General features: G+C 32.2%; 1 protein-coding gene across 2 annotated transcripts in view; it reads left to right on the forward strand.

The window, feature by feature from the left end:
* Positions 1–18178, forward strand: part of LOC106646079 (uncharacterized) — a 179636-nt gene that overhangs the window by 67097 nt on the left and 94361 nt on the right. For both annotated transcript variants that reach the window (XM_089598103.1, XM_089598105.1), the window contains exons 2-3: positions 11631–11755; positions 16875–17264. In XM_089598103.1, coding sequence (XP_089454229.1) covers positions 11631–11755; positions 16875–17264 — 515 coding nt within the window. The remainder of the gene's footprint in view (positions 1–11630; positions 11756–16874; positions 17265–18178) is intronic.

An 18178-nucleotide genomic window follows, 5' to 3' on the forward strand; every position in this document is an offset into this window, starting at 1 on the left:
TTGCTATCTTAGATTCGATTCCAATTACAATCAAGACTTTTTTATGCACTTAACTATTTTGTTCTAATTTTTTATCATAATTTTCATTGAAATTAATGTATTTAGTCAACATTTTTTTTCAGATACGTTAAAATAAATGTGTTTTTAATACTAATTCTCTGAAATAACTTGTTACTTTGACACTTCTTATAAGCAAGAACACTTTCTAATGGTATAACAATAAAATTATTTATAATACCCGAATAACTTCAAAGTAAAGCAGCGCGTGTAGCCGTGGCAAATCACCGTATGTGCCCTCTTTACCTACATGCAGCACGGTACTAGTATTGCAGACATGGGAGAAAAGTAGTCCAACACTCTGATCTTTCACTCGCTCCAACGCATGAAAACAGAGTGACACGACGTCTTTATGCTGTATGTGAACAGGCCACACAATATTTAACGTTGCGCCATCATGGAACAAGGGCTTGTCCCGTTTGATTTTTTTGTAATCGTTGTAGGTAATGGTATTTACAGGTTAGAAGAGGTCAATTGGAAACAGCTCATTGTTGCTACAAATTTATTTTGAGAACTCAATTAATAACTGACACTCTTTTTTTGATGTAGGTATGTATACTTGTAGGTTATAGATTGATACCAACCTAACTTGATAAGCCACCGTTCCGTGCTCACGTAACGTCAAATATTGTGTGCCTTGTTAGCAAGCAGCAGAAGGACGTCTTGACACTCTCTTTTAATGCAATAAAGCAAATAGGTCAAAATAGTCTCGTAACGTCGTCATTTTGACAGCAAAATTTTGGTCATCTGACCGTCATATGACTGTCAAATGACTAACGCAAAATTTTGACACGTATTAAAAATTTTTCTTTGTTCTTTGTAGTTAAGTTAGGTTATAATCAAATCTTAATAATATATAAATCAAAGTCGCTAAAACTGTTTTAATCGCTAACTGCAAAAACTACTGAGCCGATTTTGCTGAAATTTTGCACACTGATTCATGACAATTTTTTTTTTCTTAAAAAAGTTAATAACAATAGCGATGAACAAGCTCAAAATTTTGCTAAAATAAGCTAGCTTTGCACTTCAGTTGAGAAGGATCCGCTAGGTGGCGTCGAAGTAAGATTAAAGCCACCCACAACCAAAGATAGTGAAGAGTGGTTATAAGATGCCTTATCGAATTAACGATTGTCGAAGCCGTTCGTCGGCAGTACACCAAGCACAAAGGTGTCAGTCGTGCAGATGGGCATTCTGGCTACCAATGACACTCTTTTTTCATGGGCAAGCGAAATAAATCGGTTCTTTTCCTGAAAGGCCAAGTGATAACCGAGTGCCACGGAAAAATAGGCATCTGGAACATCAACGTCTTTGGCAGGATGCCAGGAGACGGGTCTAGCTAGAGCACAACCTGCTCCAAAACTTTAGAGCTCTGTGGCCGTTCAGCCATCTGGCCTGGTGCCGTCAGAGAATTTTTTACTTCAAATGAAAGCCAGAAATGACGGCTCTGAAGAGTACGGGCAGCCACAACTGCTTTATTCTCAGTGGTCATCCCGAAGGCATACCTACAGAGAAGGTATTCTTCAGGCCCACTCTCCTGACTCACGATGAGTGGTTGGTTATCCGGAGAACAATCTAAAGATGAGATATTCTTTGGTCAGCGGCGTACCTCCCTTCATCACGATCTTCGTACACAGAGACTTCGAGGATAACAGTCAAGCTACCCGCAACCAGCTTTCAGGGCTACTTTTAGTATTAACGTTCCCTACTTAATCATCAATCTCATCGGTTCTTTTAAGGGCCACCTAAATTTAAACTACCTTACCAACGAATATATTTTTACTACCATTTCCAAAAACGATTCGTCGACTAAAAGACTATGTAAAGCTGGCCGCTATGAAACCAAATTAGTCATTTACTGGCAGGCATCACGAGTGGAGTTGTTCGACGCAAGGCTGGGAAACCAGAAATCACTGATCCTCTCCAAGGTCTGCGCTGGGAGAACCTAACAGCTATGGAGGAAAACGTTGTAGCTTTCCTCCCAATCAGTGTGGTGCTGCAATAACAGGCCAGAGAAGATCATCCTGAGATATGAGGCAATCACGTTGGCTGGAAACTTCAGTCAAGAAAGAGTTCACTTAAGAAGCTAACCAGTCTTCTTCAGGGTCATCACGTTAAACTACATTGCTAACAAATATATGACAACCAAATAAAGTTAAAAAAAATAGCCTTTAGAGCTCACAAAAGTTTTAACTATGCCCAAAGTCACAAGAAGTCGAATTGGAAGGAAAACTTCAAATGCATCGAATGAATACAACTGTAGGTGTCAAGAAAATGACGCTAAACATTCATGGAGATTAAAGCAGTATCAAAATCGACCAATAAATAATTTAATAAGTGAGAGATCAGCTTTTTACTGTAAGTAATCTATTGAAGCTTCCAGATTTTTAAATAGGTAAAATATGTATTCATATTTTTGTAGCAATAAAAACTGTAGAGATTAAGCTCTAGGACTTTAATACTGTGGTAATGAAGTTGTGACATAAGAGAAAAAAACTTTTTTAATTATACATTTTTTGTGAGTTTTGAGTCTTTACAGTTTCAAAAAATAGCCCTGTCCATAGATTATACGGGAGAAACTGCAAATCAACGACCTTTTATGGACAAGGATTATTTAATGGCATAAGAAATGCACGGTAATTTTTAGCATAATTATGTTTTTTTCATTTCTTACAGCTTCTTACTTGACCAAATAAACTGTATGCATGCCGAACAAATATGTTGTTGATAAGAACATTTTTTTTCTGAGAAGTGTCAGAAGTAGATGTAAAATTTTTAGCTAAAAACGTTTCACATTACATGTCAACACACAATGGTGTTCCATTTAGTGATTCTCGGGTGAAGCCAAGACGGAGGGCCGTTGGTAGTTTCATGATGCTAAGTTGAAGTAAGGTGCTTAGTTTACACGTGTACTTAGTATACATTCATAAAGATATTAAAAAAGCAAGTTTTTTCGCATTATTCTTGCATATTTTAAATACTCACAAAAATTTCTACCACTGTATTTTTGAGGCATCAAAAACGGTTAAGTACAAAAGAATATTTATGTCACACTTTAAGCAAGTAACTGCTAATGCAAATGAGAAACTTGATTGTTACCAATGCTTGTATGACACCGATAAGTACTGCATGCACGTAACAAGTTTGAGGGACCATCTTGTAAACACATGCAGAGCATGTCCTGGTAGTGTGGAGAACAGTATACAATTACGGAAAAAAAACAAGAAAAGAAAGAAAGGGAACAGTTGATCTAGAGCTTTATCCGATGAATTTTGAAGTGATGACTCTAATCAACATGTAAGTAAGGTTTTCAAAGAACTTCTTATAGTTCATAACACAGAAAATCGTCAAACTAGTGATCCTATAATAAAAGTCGTCAGTTATTACAAAATTGAAAAAAAATGTATCAAAATGTTTCGATACCATGTGGACAAGCGACCAAGAAAAAGCCAGTACACTGCTGGTAAGAGCTATTTAAAATTTTAAAATTTATTCGACCTTCTTTTAAACTGCCATCCAGACATGACGTGTCAAACAAACTTCTGGATGACGCTTACAGTGTTGTTAAAAAGAAGTATAAAATAAAATAACAGAAGTAAAATGTCCATGCCTAAAAAATAATACGTGGTCTAATGTATGATATAAGAAAATCATAAATTGTGTGGTAAAAATGCCTGAGATAATATTGTATAAAAGCTTGGAGTTGAGAAGTAACATTAAAAATGCCCAGTTTAAAAAAAAAATGTCAAAAGTCATAGACGAAGAAGGCATTGACAACTTTGTTGGAGTTTGTACAGACAATGCTATTGTTAACAAAGACGCTTGAGGACATTTAGATAAAAACTATGTTAATAAATATATAAGTTTTTATGTATGTGTGGCTTATGGGTTAAATTTACTGAGCAATATTATCACTGAACTAGATTAAATAAAAATAGTACATTCGATATAGTGTTGTACTTTTATTGTAAAATGTCTGATTAAAACTAAATTATATCAAATTTTTTAGTCAAGTTTATCTTTCTTAAGGGCATTAAGTATATCAGCCGGTGTTTCTACTCTACCATCTTCTCTATTGTTACAAATTCTAGTCAAAAAGTTAATTATATAGCGGTTTTCATAAAAATAAGGAGAAGAGCCCCCCAGCTGGCACTTCGAGAAATCAATCAAGCCCAAACATAATGCAATCCGTTGCAAGTTGTGAGAGAAAAGTTACATTTCCTGATCACAAAAGAGTGTGTCAGTGTGCATAATCTAAAATGTAACTTTTTTCAAAACGTTATGCATTAAATTATCTGAAATTTTGACAGAACCTCTAACATAAAAAGAAAAACATCGGTCCTCTCATAGTATTTGTGAATATCCAGTTTAAATTTTGAACTTACTCAACGTATACAGATTTATAGGTTATGCAATGTCGCTTGCGATAAATATCAATTTTTAATACTCGATAGTTGCAAAACTACAAGAAAATCCACGTTTTCCTTTTTATTTTAAAGGCCCAGTTAAAATTTTCGATAATTCAATGCATTACTTTTTGAAAAAAGTCACATTTCAGATTTGGCACACTGACACACTCTTTCATGATCAGAAAATGTAGCTTTTCTCTCTCAGTTTGCAACGAATTGCATTAAATTTTTGACTCCGCTGATTTTTTAAAGTGCCAGCTTGGGAGCTTTTATCCTTATTTTGAATTTGAACAGCCAGATAATTAGTTATTAACCATAATTTCTCACAATAGAGAAGTTGGTAAAGTAAAAACTCCGGCCAATATTCTGAATACCCTTAAGAAGGCTTACTACCTTAAGTAATTGACAGTCAGTTCTTAACTCAAACTTGTGCAGAGCTTCAAAAATGAAAAAAAAAAATTTATGCAAAGTTTTAACAACTCTCGGTGCTTATAAAAAAAGAAATGAATAAAACAAATTTTTTGAATTTTACATGCGTCCTTACGGGAGATCGTTAAAAGTGACTCTTATAATAAAAAATTTTAATGCAATTAACAAATGGATTTGGACACAACTTTAGTTAACAGCAGATTAATATCTGCATTTTTACCATGTAAAATAATCACGTTGACTAGGTCCTGGTAAAAATAGTTATTAATGAATATCCTGATAACCTGGAGTGTAAATACAACACAATATTAAAATACGGGGCATGCGCACACATTTCTTATCTAAAAAAGGCTTAAAATTGGACCTCTCTTTCTCTCGCACCCCCCTCCAAGCATAGTCAACCTCCTTAACTTCAAGGCTAATGGCTTCAGGTAAAGATAAATTGATACAATGATACAGTGTGATTGTGAAACCCATATACTTAGCAAGTAACATTCTTGCTCCAAATTTCAAAGGAGACAAACTTACCCAAGATGAAGTTCACGAAGCAAGTGCATATATCTTATGACAAGTAGGGAGATTTGATGTAAATGAAGCCGACATAATAAATCAGTTAACATCTTACAATGAAGGTTCTGGTGTATTTGAGACTAAACTCTCAGTAAAAACAGCAAAATTATTGAATCACGTAAAGTGTCGATCTAATTTTTAAGAAATTTTCTCAAGCAAAATTACTGTATCAATATTAAATGCATCACCGACATCAGAAGCTATGAAAAGAGCTTTTTGCACTCATGTCTGAATTAATAGTAATTAACGATATAGGCTAACATCACCCAATCTATTAAAATAACGTATATTACTCATAACTTAAAATTTTTTTGACACAATGAACTTAAAATAACTCGACCAAATCCGAATATTGTAGAATTAACTGATGACGACAAAAGTAGTAAAGATTACTTTAGTAATAATAGTAATAATACTAGACACAAAGCTGAAGCTTTATTTGATCTGTATCCTAGGCACATGTATTTATCTGAATCAAAAATTGTTGAATAACTGTTAGTAAAAGACAAGTCCTTAGTATTTGCAAAAAGAGTACAATTATTTAAGTGCTAGTCCAAGGACCAAAGTCCAAAGCCCAAATTAATGTGTTTATAAAAATAAATCTTTAAGACAGAGTTTGTAAGAAAATAAGTTTTACAACAGCAAAATGTAAGTCATTCTTATAAATCGAATCTTACTAATACATAAAAACAGTCACTAAAACCGTTGTAATCACTAACCACGAAAACTACTCAACCGATCTCGCTAAAATTTTGGATACTGATTCTTGACACTTCCTAGATGGTTTTGGTACAGTTTTTATTTTGAAAAACTCAATTACAATAGCAATAATTAAGCTCAAAATTTTGTAAAGATACGCTAGCTTTTTAAGTTAGTTCACTAGAATCCAGTAGGTGGCGTAAAAGTCAAACCGAAGCTACCAACAATAGATTTGAGTAACTCTAGTTATTGTATTCTCCATCTCCGAGCAAAGTACCAAATACCACAATCGATCATCGGCAATGCAGGAAGTATAGAGTAGGGAGTCATGCAGCTAAGTATCCTGGTTACTGACAACACTCTTCTCCACTGAACAAGCAATTTACATTAAAATTCCATCCCAAATCACAAAAACTAACGAGTGCCACGGATAAACGGGATTCTTAATGCCAACGTCTCTGGTGTAATACCAGAAGACGTCTAGCCAAAGAACAGTCTGATCTAATAGTCAGAAGTTTATTGAATTTTCTTTTAACCTACCTGATTCTGTTGAAACAGATTTTGCTACAACAGCAAGCCAAGAAAAACGATCCTGAGGAGCTTGGGGAGCTTCATGAACTGGAAGTTTCATCAGTCTCTTCCTCTCTGGCTCATCCTATAGGCATACCCACAGAGAAAATACTCTCCATGGCCCACTTCTCCAACCAACGGTAAAAAGTTGGTTATCTGGAGAACAACCCGGAAATAAGACATTCTCTGATCAGCGGCGTACCTTCCTCCAGCACGGTCTCCATACGCAGAGACTCTGACAGTCAAGCTACCCGCATAGCCTACTCTCCACCAATGATAATAATAAGGGATAGCTGGAAGTTTCGTCACAATCTCAGCATTCTCTAAAGCAGATCTTGAAAAACGGATTTTTTCTACATGAAAATCATGAAGTATCTGCTCAGGTTTTTGATTTTAAGTCGGAAACCGCTCGTTCAGCTAATTTTTTAATGCTCTTCCATATGAGTTAGCGTTACACGGTTTAACTTTGAGCTAGAATTTCTTGGAATTTCGTACAATTTTGAGTACAAACAGACATACCACTGAATTCAGCAGATTTTAATCTATCAAATTAAACATATTTTATCCCTGAGATTCTTGCCAGGGAGCTACCTTAAGTGGTTAGTGAGCTGTTATGTTATTTGACAGATAATTTATCATTTTGACAACAACTCTGAATTGTTAACATATGTCTGAAATGTTCTAAAACACTTATAAATAGCAGATATTATAAGAAATGTTATGAAACTTTTATAAAATCTTAAAATTTAAGAACAACTTTATCGTGGTGTAATTATATTAGAAGTATGGAAAATTATACAACAACTCGGATATTTATGAATACCACGGGCTAATAATCTCAACTTTTAATACCTTGTCATTAATCATATTAAAAATAACAAGCTAGTTTTGAAAAAAATAAATTACAGGCTTTATTTGTATCACTAATATCGTCCGTTTTTCGTCGAGTTAATCTATATTTTCCTCATTAAAGAAGAAAACTTTGAAATTTATTATCTTTAAACAGCATAAGCAATACTTTTGCAAAATTTAAACTAATTTATCTACAACATTATTATAAAGTTATTCTCAATGTTTGGGACACTTTAGTTGTAGGTTAAATTTTGGACCAACTAGCTTAATTTATAAAAACTTTTGTTCTTATAAAGATCGGAAAAAGATTTTTGGATCCCTCACGTGCACAAATGACGAAACTTCCCTTATGAAACAACAAAAATTTGGTCACGGAAAAAAAGTATTACATTTTTAACACATAAAGAAGGTTCATATTTTTTAAGCTTATTTTAAGCTGTCTTGTTTTATCTTTAAAAGTTTGTACATTACAACTTTTTTTAGCTTACAAGTGTCATCCTTGCACGGCTACTTAACGGTTACTCAAGCTGCAAAATAGCTCCAAAGGCGATGATGCTTCTGTGACAAAAACTACCATTGATAGGTGAGGCGTGACACAGTAATTTCGTATGATGTCTATAGGTATATACGCCTATTAAGTCTCAAATTTAAGGTTATACGAATGTAAATATTGAGATAAACCTATTATTTAATTTGATTTATTAGGCTTGAACATTGATACGTGCTGACAATTAATTTTGAATCGACTAACTATCCGTTGTTAATACCGTGGTCCACAGAAAACCCTTTGATTTTTTAACTTTATTGTGTCTATGATAAAAAATCCATGTTCCCACATGTACTTTATCTATACTTGCGTCGACATCATGTCTCGTGGTCTAGTGGTTGTGGAGCCTGACTCGGACGCTCAAGGATGAAAGTTCAAATCCCAGTCACTGCAGACCTTTTGTAAAATAAAAATATGTTTGAAATTCATCAATATCAATATACTATGAGAAATAAAAATCTTTTTAATACATATGTTCTCTAGGCAATATGTATGTACATATATATTTATCTTCTCTTACATACTAACATAAAAATTTTTTCTGAGCAAAGTAAAAATTATTATGTTGAGTAGCAAATTTTACTATTATCTGAGTTTACTACGTAGCATAGTAATTTTCATAAAATGACGGGTGTGTCGCAGCTTTCCTATAAAATATAGTAATTTTCATTATAGTTGTAATACTTTTTCTAACACCACTTTTCTCTGTGTATTACCTTTTATCACAACATAATTTCATTTACATAGTAAAATAATATTGTTTTCACAATAATCTCAAATTTGCATTACATTACTTTTGTTTTAACGTTGATTTTTGTTGGGTTTAAAAAATTTGTAACGTAAGGTAAAAGCATTAGTACGTGAACACTTCCTAAAATTTCCCCAGTAGATTGAACAGCTTGAAACAAACTATTTTAAATTTAAGTGGATAAAAAAAAAAATTTTCTGATATCCTTTGATCGTTTTTTAGATAAAACAAAATTTATATTTCAGTAAGTCTTTATACTCAACGAGAAAAAAATTATTTATTCGTGCAACTTGTATGAGGTGGCTTGTGAGACTGTTCAGGTACTGGTACCATTAGGTTTTACCTATACCCAGTACTTGAACACATAAAAATGATTGAAATCACTGTTAATCAATAATAATAGTATGTCAAGCCAGTCGTTATAGTTTTCATACTATGTTACCAATGAAATTAGAAAGAAATTTTTCGATTTGGTTATTTGCAATACATAATAAAAATATAAATCAGTAGAAGGCAGCTAACATAACCTCTCTCCCATTTAATTAACATGGGATGTTCAAGTACTCAGTCAAAAATACGTATCGGTACCAATACCTGAACACGCTGTTCTTCTACTGGGTCCTTGGTAAAAAAATTTCAAAATTAATTTATTAATTGTACACATGACCTAGAAAAACTTTTTTGTTTTTTTTAAAGGAAAAAATATAAGCTTACTGGCGCAATGACTGTTTTGTTGTTATGCAAATCAGAAATTCAATAAAAATGAGAAAACAAAGACTTTATGGAAAAAGTGTTCACGTACTGGTGCTTTTACCTTATTGTGTTCTGAGCTTCAAGTGTAAGCAAACTGTTAGCTTAGTCACATATTATTAGCTGGCCGAAAGGCCGTTGCAAGATTCTCTCTGGAGACACGGAAAAACCGGAAACATTACTTACGTTGTTGTGCTTATTTTGCATCGACTTTATCAAAATACTTGGTGGCTTCAGCTAAAAGAGATAAACAAATCCATTGGTCAGTAGGTGGTTGGACATCCAAGTATGAAGTTACACTTCTCTGGAAGATAATATATGCATGCAGATATACCTTTTCCAAAACACTATATAAAGCAACCCACTGCAATGTATTGAAAGTGATGCAATTATCCTTACAATTAAAATATTCGATAATAAAGTGTAGTTATACAAAATGTCTTAAGATTTTAATGAAAAACTCTAAAGAATAATATATTTAGAACAACTTTTTATGTGTAAAACATTTATTACGGCATACTTTTACCTGTCATATGTGCTAACACACTGGTAGTTTCTATAATACCTACAGTGTACATTTACATGAATATTTATTCAGTTACATTAAATAGTTGAATAGTACATATGGTCAATAAAGTATACTGCAAACATAATAATAGTGTATGTCTAATAAAATCAATCAAAATAAAATTAACAACACTATTTTTTCATGCGTTCAATTAGAAATCTCCCAATTTGTGCTATACAATATATTGCAATGAGATAAACCAATCAAATTTTTAAACAGATCTACAAATTGTTTTTTTTTTGCTTTAAAAAATTAGAAAACAGATGTTCAGTATGCATTGAAGTACATATATATTTAGGTATATTTATATTAACAAAATAATTGCCATATTTGCGCTTCTCTCACCTTTCTGAACTTTTCTCTTGACAACTGTGATGAACGACTTTAACTCAAAAAACCACCTTAGTCACGAATGAAACAATTGTGATACAATTAACCGCAATGAAAATCAATAAATTTAATAATAAAACCTCGCATGAATAAGCCATTGAAAAGTTGAAATAAATGGAAAACTGCTGGGAAAAATTTTGAAAATTAAAAAAAAATTTTTTAAATTGTAGAAAAAATGATTAAATTTTTTTAAAAATAGCAAACTAATGAAAATAAGATGAATGTCAATCAATATATAAGAAAGCTGCTGATAAAAAAAATTATTTTATAACTTTTTAAGAATAATTTTTTCCGCCTTCTTACCTGAAAATAGCACCTTCAACAGGCAAAAAAATAACATACGAAGCTCGTTAAAGAATACGGCTAATTTACGGCTCGTGCCGTAAACCTCTCGGTTCGTAAATCGAAGCCTTTGCAAACTCGTACGTAATATACTAATTCATTAAGAGAAGAAATAGTTAACTCAATGATGTAATTTACAATCAAACCAATTTGCTTAACAAACAATAGATGAATATTTTAATTTAAAAAGGTTACAAACCACACCATAAAAAAAGTATGTAATTTCTTTACATAAGGACTGCTTATAGCAGAGAGGACAAGGTATTGGATTCTTGTACAGAAGATTACCAACTTAAATTTTAAGGAAAGTGTTTTTATTTTTCGAAGAGAATCAGTTAAGGAATAAGAAATAAAATTTATTCAAGTTCAAAATGTATACTGAACTATGATGGCTTAGTGTGATGTGGAGAGAACTGACGTGGGGTGGCATGAGAAGATAGGGTGGGGTGAGGGGGAGTTGAAACAAGAAATCCTCTTCTATCACTTATTTTCTAAAGGTCAGAGTTCTAAAACCGTTGGTTTACTCAAGTGCATAACGTTCCTGTACAAGTACAACCCCAAAAATGAAATCCTTTTATAAAAAGTAGAAAAAATCGTACATTTTTATGCTAGCAGTGAAGAGGTTATAAACTCATATTAATCATGCTAGAAAAATTTTGCTTTTTTATGAATAACCTATAAAAGTAATTTTTTTTTTTTCAGCTCGTCAGTTTACCGCATGAACAGCGTTGGCAGCATCGGAAGCAGTACTAGCACTGCATACCCTACAATCTATGTGAATCCGTTGGAACTTACGCAAGTGTCACAGCAACTGTGGCCTAGTCAAGGTAATTAGTTAGAAAACACCTATTTTTACAGTAGTTCTGATAAGCTATGATAAAAACAAAGTCAAAGCCCCAGATCATTAGAGGGTGGTGACCTTATACTTATGATAGTACCATATTTGGCTGGAAATTTGAAAAAAAATACGTAAAATTACATTAAACTTTAACGAAGATACACATCATTATTCATCTTTACAAAATAACTTGGTTATCAGCTGTTTTTAATTATGATAAGATATCCTAAGAAGAATTTATTCAAAAGAAAGATTTTAAATAGAAAAATATGTTTCTAACGATGTTATATTGAAATTAGGAGCTATAAAAAAATATGAGAATGTTTTTTATAAACATGAAAAAAATACGGTAAACTGTGGGGATTAGCTATATCCATCTCAAATAGTTTTTTGTTTCGCATGTGCCAAAGAATATGTGAACTTTTTCATAGACCAAAAAAACAACTTTGACGAAACTATTTATAAAAAAATTGTAAAAACAAATTGCAACAACATTTTGATTTAGCAACAGGCCCTTTTAGGTACAGTAGCACATTTTAAAAGATATGGCAAAAAAATTTGTTTCCGAATAATTTTTCCCCGTGAATGTCTGATTGGCTTCGGACTAAACGAAATTTCTTTACTTAGCATCCATCGTACAAAAACTTCTATTTTTAGATTATATAAGTATTACCATTAAAAATAAAAAATTGATAGTCCTGCTGAAATAACCAGACTATAATATTTATTTTTCATATTAAAAATGAAATTTGAGTAAAATTTTTTTCTCGAAATTGTTGACAATAGGAATTGATGCTAATGCCCGCTTTATTGAGTTTGCTGTAACCCACAAGGCTATCATAACATTCAGCTTTGTGACACATAGATCATATATATAAATTAGGATTATATGCCTAAATATAAGTGTAGTGAAAGAAACTTAGGTACGACAAAAATGAGTGAAATTACACCTATATTAATTCTCTCTACACCTATCACGCTTACAGCTGAAAGTACATGCAATATTATATACATGGAAAAATTTCCCCCAATCTGATGCATGTTAGAGAAATAATGTTGTACTGTTCTTTATTTTCTGTCTCTTTATTCTTGTCTTGATGTCTATAGGCATACAATACTCCCCCATGCACATAATATTCTCTAAGGACGTCCACTATATATTAAATATCTAGCTAAAAAGAAGATTTTTTGAAAAACTTATTTTTTGCAAGTTATTTGGCTTTTGTATAATGAATAAGACTTGATGAAAGACATTAATTGCATTCTTATTCATGTACGTTACATAAATCTTAAACGTATAAAAATCTTCAATAATGAGTATCCAATTGAGGTACAAGTATTACGTATTTAATTTCATTTATGCAACTTTAACTTTATTAAAAATACAATTCTCATTTTCGTTGATTAACTTACTAAATTCAAACATTTTCGTCTTTGTAGAATAATAATTTTTATTTATGTCTCACTGTAAAAAAATTTTAATTTGTGTTGTTTTTTTAAATTTAGTTTTATTTCATTACATGTTTTAAAATAATAGTTTGTTAGCAAATAATTTATTAAATACATAAAATTAATTTGAATATCTTATAACACAATATTTGTAACACGTCTGGTGGCTACGTCACTGTAACTCTACATAGTCCGGGTCGTAATCTGGAATTCGTGGGAGAAATTATTTGGATAGGATTTTTTTGCATGATCTTACGCAAAATGATCACCTAAAAACAAATTTGCATGTTGCCAGGCTTCAAAGTTGTAGGAAAAATGTTTAAACAAAATTTTTTAAACAAATTAAAAATATTGTTTATTTTGCCCTGAAAAAAATTTTTTAGCTTTTTTGGACAATTTTAAACAAAAAAGATATCTTGCAAATTTCCTCTAAAATTAATACTTTTCGAGATATTAATTGTACAAAGTTTAAAAAACCGTGAAAATCGCCACTTTCAAGTATGAAAAACAACAATAAAAATTAAAAATTTTGATGTTGCCAAAGTTCTCAAATATTCTTCAAACATCCCTTGACAAGATCCTAAGGCGTTTCTGGATAATATTTTATTGCAAACCCTTCATTTTTAATTTACAATTAAGCGTGTGCAGGCTTAACTAAAAATAATTTTTTTTATTTAAATACATGTATGTTTATATAGCAACAGTTAGGTTAACCTCATTTTTTATCAATATGAAAGATTGTATAATTATTTTTATTTCCACCATTACTATAGAAGAATAATATACTTACCATTAAAATCAAATATGAGCGCCAGGACATTCCGTGTACTCCTCGTGAGTGGGAAAGAGACAGAGCATGAGAGCCGCGGCCAGCAGCGGCCGACCGTAATGATGTACACGCTTGATTGTAAATTAAAAATGAAGGGTTTGCAATAAAATAACATCCGGAAACGCCTTAGGACCTTGTCAAGGGATGTTTGAAGAATATTTGAGAACTTTGGCAACATCAAAATTTTTAATTTTTATTGTTGTTTTTCATACTTGAAAGTGGCGATTATCACGGTTTTTTAAACTTTGTACAGTTAATATCTCGAAAAGTATTAATTTTAGAGAAAATTCGCAAGATATCTTTTTTGTTTAAAATGGTCCAAAAAAGCTAAAAAAATTTTTATTTAGGGCAAAATAAACAATATATTTAATTTGTTTAAAAAATTTTGTTTAAACATTTTTCCTACAACTTTGAAGCCTGGCAACATGCAAATTCATTTTTAGGTGATCATTTTGCGTAAGATCATGCAAAAAAATCCTATCCAAATAATTTCTCCCACGAATTCCAGATTACGACCCGGACTAACAGTAATACAACAAGAATCAAGAACAACAAGAAATGATTAAACACTATAAGAATCCTTAAAGAAATATATTTATGCAGAGATTCGCATTTTTTTTTAACAATTCTTTACCCCGAAAATCTGCTATTCGGGATATTGCTCAGTCTTATATATTCCTGCAATCAACACCCCTTACGAATTTCGTACAGACAGCATTACAAATCGTTATTAAAAAAGAAGTATGTATTTGTACTATCGTGATATCACGCAAGTATGCAATACAAAAAAAAAATCAAGTTTTTCTGCGTAGTTCTTACAAAATGACCAGAAATCATGGGCTTTAATAACATCCCTGCGACATTTTGCAAATCTTTTTAGCAGATAAGCAAAAAACTTTTTTTTATCAAGTTAAAAATACTGATATTCTTTCAAAAAATTTATAACTATTCATAATATACATAAAAAGTTAGAAGAAAATTTTCTTATACACATCAATAATTTTTCGTATAGTCTTTTTTATGTACACTTATAGTATTATGTAAGAAAAGTATTCTTTTAGCTTAGAAGTTGGCCATTATTTTCAGATTACAGTATAAGATCACATTATTTTAAGTATGCTAAAAGAATACTTTACACAATGCATATTAGAATTCTTTTTGATTACTTTAAGAGCAGTACAAACATCTTATAATAATTCTATTGAAGGGAGCATTTAAGTGTTAAAAAAGAATTCTTTCTTCTAAACAAATTTGCTTATTGGGAAGGCATGCGTGGTATTTTTCGTCTTTCATTTGTTGATTTATTTCAGTTAAATTCATAAACCATGAAAAAAGTTTTTCTGTTTAACTTATTTTTGCTATGCGATTATCTATCTATTTAATTTTGTGTGTTACTGAAATTTCTTTTGATAAGACACAATTTACAATGGAACGTGAGGTGCTGAGCCTGCCCCACACTCGCCTATTTTTTACAGTGTGTGCCAGGACGTTATACTAGAATAAACATGAATGAAACTATGGTGATCTATGTTTCTTGTATACTAACTATTTTGCTAGTATACAATGCCAGTTACACAGTATCATACATAAAGAATATTAATTAGCACGTCTACACAGTACATTATTTTATACAAGTGATAAGCAAAGAATTTATTGTTTCTTAACGTTTGATATAGTTGACTTTAATATGATGAAACAAAAATTCAGATTAAATCTTTCAAAAAAAAGTAGGTAATAAATTATAAGCTTTGTGCTAATACTATCTTTTTTGACAGATTTTTACATTGTAAGAAAAAAACTATAAGTTTTACCGTGATTGTCCCTTTAAAAATTACCGTGCTGACCGTAATCGTGGAAGAAATCGACATTACGAACCTTTTTACCTAACTTAGTCAGTTTTTACCGTGATGCACAGTAAAAATCGTCGGGCACCCAACAAAATTTCCCCCCACCGCTCACATGCATAGATTATTGCAATGTAGCATCGTATGTTCCACTTGTCCCAACTCGGAAATAAAAACATGAAATGATTTGAAAAAAAGTACATACGTTACTCACAGTGTCTATGTAAGAACAGTATCCATCCGATAATCCAAAACATTATCATTAATGCAAAAATAACTTTAACCTTAAAAGATACAATTTGCACATTCGTTCAAAGAAAGTCTATTATGAATTTTCAAAGTTTACATTTTTTTAAGTAAAATACGCTGGCTTCGTTGTTTACAACTTAAGCAAAACAGCTCCCCAAATGTTTTTCGTTAAATATTATAGCCTAAGAATTCATACACGTGTTCTTGAGACCTTATTGAACAATGTTGTACGAAAAAAAATTTAAATTTTGAAAACTCATAACAGAATTTTTTTTAACGAATATGCGAATTGTATATTATAAGTTAAGAATTATTTTTGCATTAATAAAAATGTTTTGGATTATCGGATGGATACTGTTGTTACATAAACACTATGAGAAGCGTATGTACTTTTTTTCAAATAATTTCATGTTCTTATCTCCGAGTTGGGACGAGTTGAGCATATGATGCCACATTGCGATAATCTATCTACACATGTGAGCAGTGAGGGTAAATTTTGTTGGGTGCCCGACGATTTTTACTGTGCATCACGGTGAAAATTGACTAAGTTAGATAAAAAGTTCCGCAATGTCACTTTGCCCTACGATTACCATCTACACGGTAATTTTTGTAGGGACAATCACGGTAAAATTTAGAGTTTTTTTTTCTCAGTGTATAAACTATTACAATGGTAAGTTTTCTCTAACACTTTTAAATTTTACCGTAGCATAATTTGTTTTCCAACACATTTCTTTCAGTGACAGGGCTAAGTGGAACGCTGCCATCGATCACGGGTGAGGACTATGGACAGGCCAGTAACAACAACAGCAATGCTGGCAGTGGCGGCACAGGGACAACCAAGTCCTCCAGCCTGCCTGCTTTTTCACATCCTTACGCTAGGAGCTACCCTCGCTATGCACCTACTTACTCAACTCAGCAGGTTGCAGTTGCAGCAGCAGCAGCAGCAGCGGCTGCTGCCGCAGCCGCAGACGTAGTGTCGTGGACAGGCTATCCCCCCGGGGCTGACTCGGTCTCGGGCTCACAGTACGTCACATCCAACTCCCTTGGGGTAGGCACGGGTGGGCGAAGACACCAACCAACCCAGGCCCAGCCTCAGATAGTCCAACAGCACCAAGCCCAGCATGCCAGTAAGTAAGCCCTTAGACAATCCACCATATACTTTTGATACAACTGCCCTTTAACAAAAAAGATTGTCCTTAAATTTAAACGTGCCTTAATTTAGTATGTTACTTGTGTTTAAAATACAACAAAGCATTAGTTATGAACTTTCTACAGTATCAAGAAAATTTGCTGGTACCAAAAAATAATTATATTACATATGTATTTTTTGTATTGTTAAAAAATAATTTCTTGAAAACAAAAATTATTTTTTAGTAAGAAATGGTATGTTTAAAAAAAGTATGTCGTACCTTTCACTATTTTCTATTACTGTGGGACCTTCATTTTACTGTGATCCATATGTCACGCGTTTATACGTGTGAGGTTAAAAGTTTAATGAAAAAGGATCTAAATCCAAATGAGTATATAAAAAATATTTATTAATTCATTTAAGTACGAAAAGCTGCATGATACTGTCCAGAAACTTAATAAATCTCTGTTTACTCTGTTTACAAGAAAAACAATTTTTGTTTTTTTTCTTGTAGGGGAGGGTGGGGTGGCCGTGGCACTCTAACTTAAATCAAATGTAGAAGTAACATTAAAGATGAATTCAATATTTAAAAAAAAAAGCAATAAGATAAATTGAAGTAGAATCGTAATCCACAGTCAAAAAATCTTATTTTTTACATTATTGTCAACAAATAAACTAAAAATAATATACTTCGAAAATGCTCCACCTGCCCTACCGGTGGGTGGGGAGTGGCACCCCGTGGGGCAGGCGTAGCACGGTCGCAATGTCTTATTTTTATATTGAAATTTTTATGGCATTTTTCTTTCTGTTTTGATTAAGTAAACATCGAAGGGTTGTAATGAATCTGTTAGTTGTTGTATGTTACTATTTATTTTGGTTAAAAAATTTTTTTTTTTTTTTTATTCAATTTAA

This window comes from Copidosoma floridanum, unplaced genomic scaffold (genome assembly GCF_036245765.1).
Source record: "Copidosoma floridanum isolate Cflo_tuat_1 unplaced genomic scaffold, Cflo_Japanese_pri ptg000005l, whole genome shotgun sequence".
Taxonomy (NCBI): Eukaryota; Metazoa; Arthropoda; class Insecta; order Hymenoptera; family Encyrtidae; genus Copidosoma; species Copidosoma floridanum.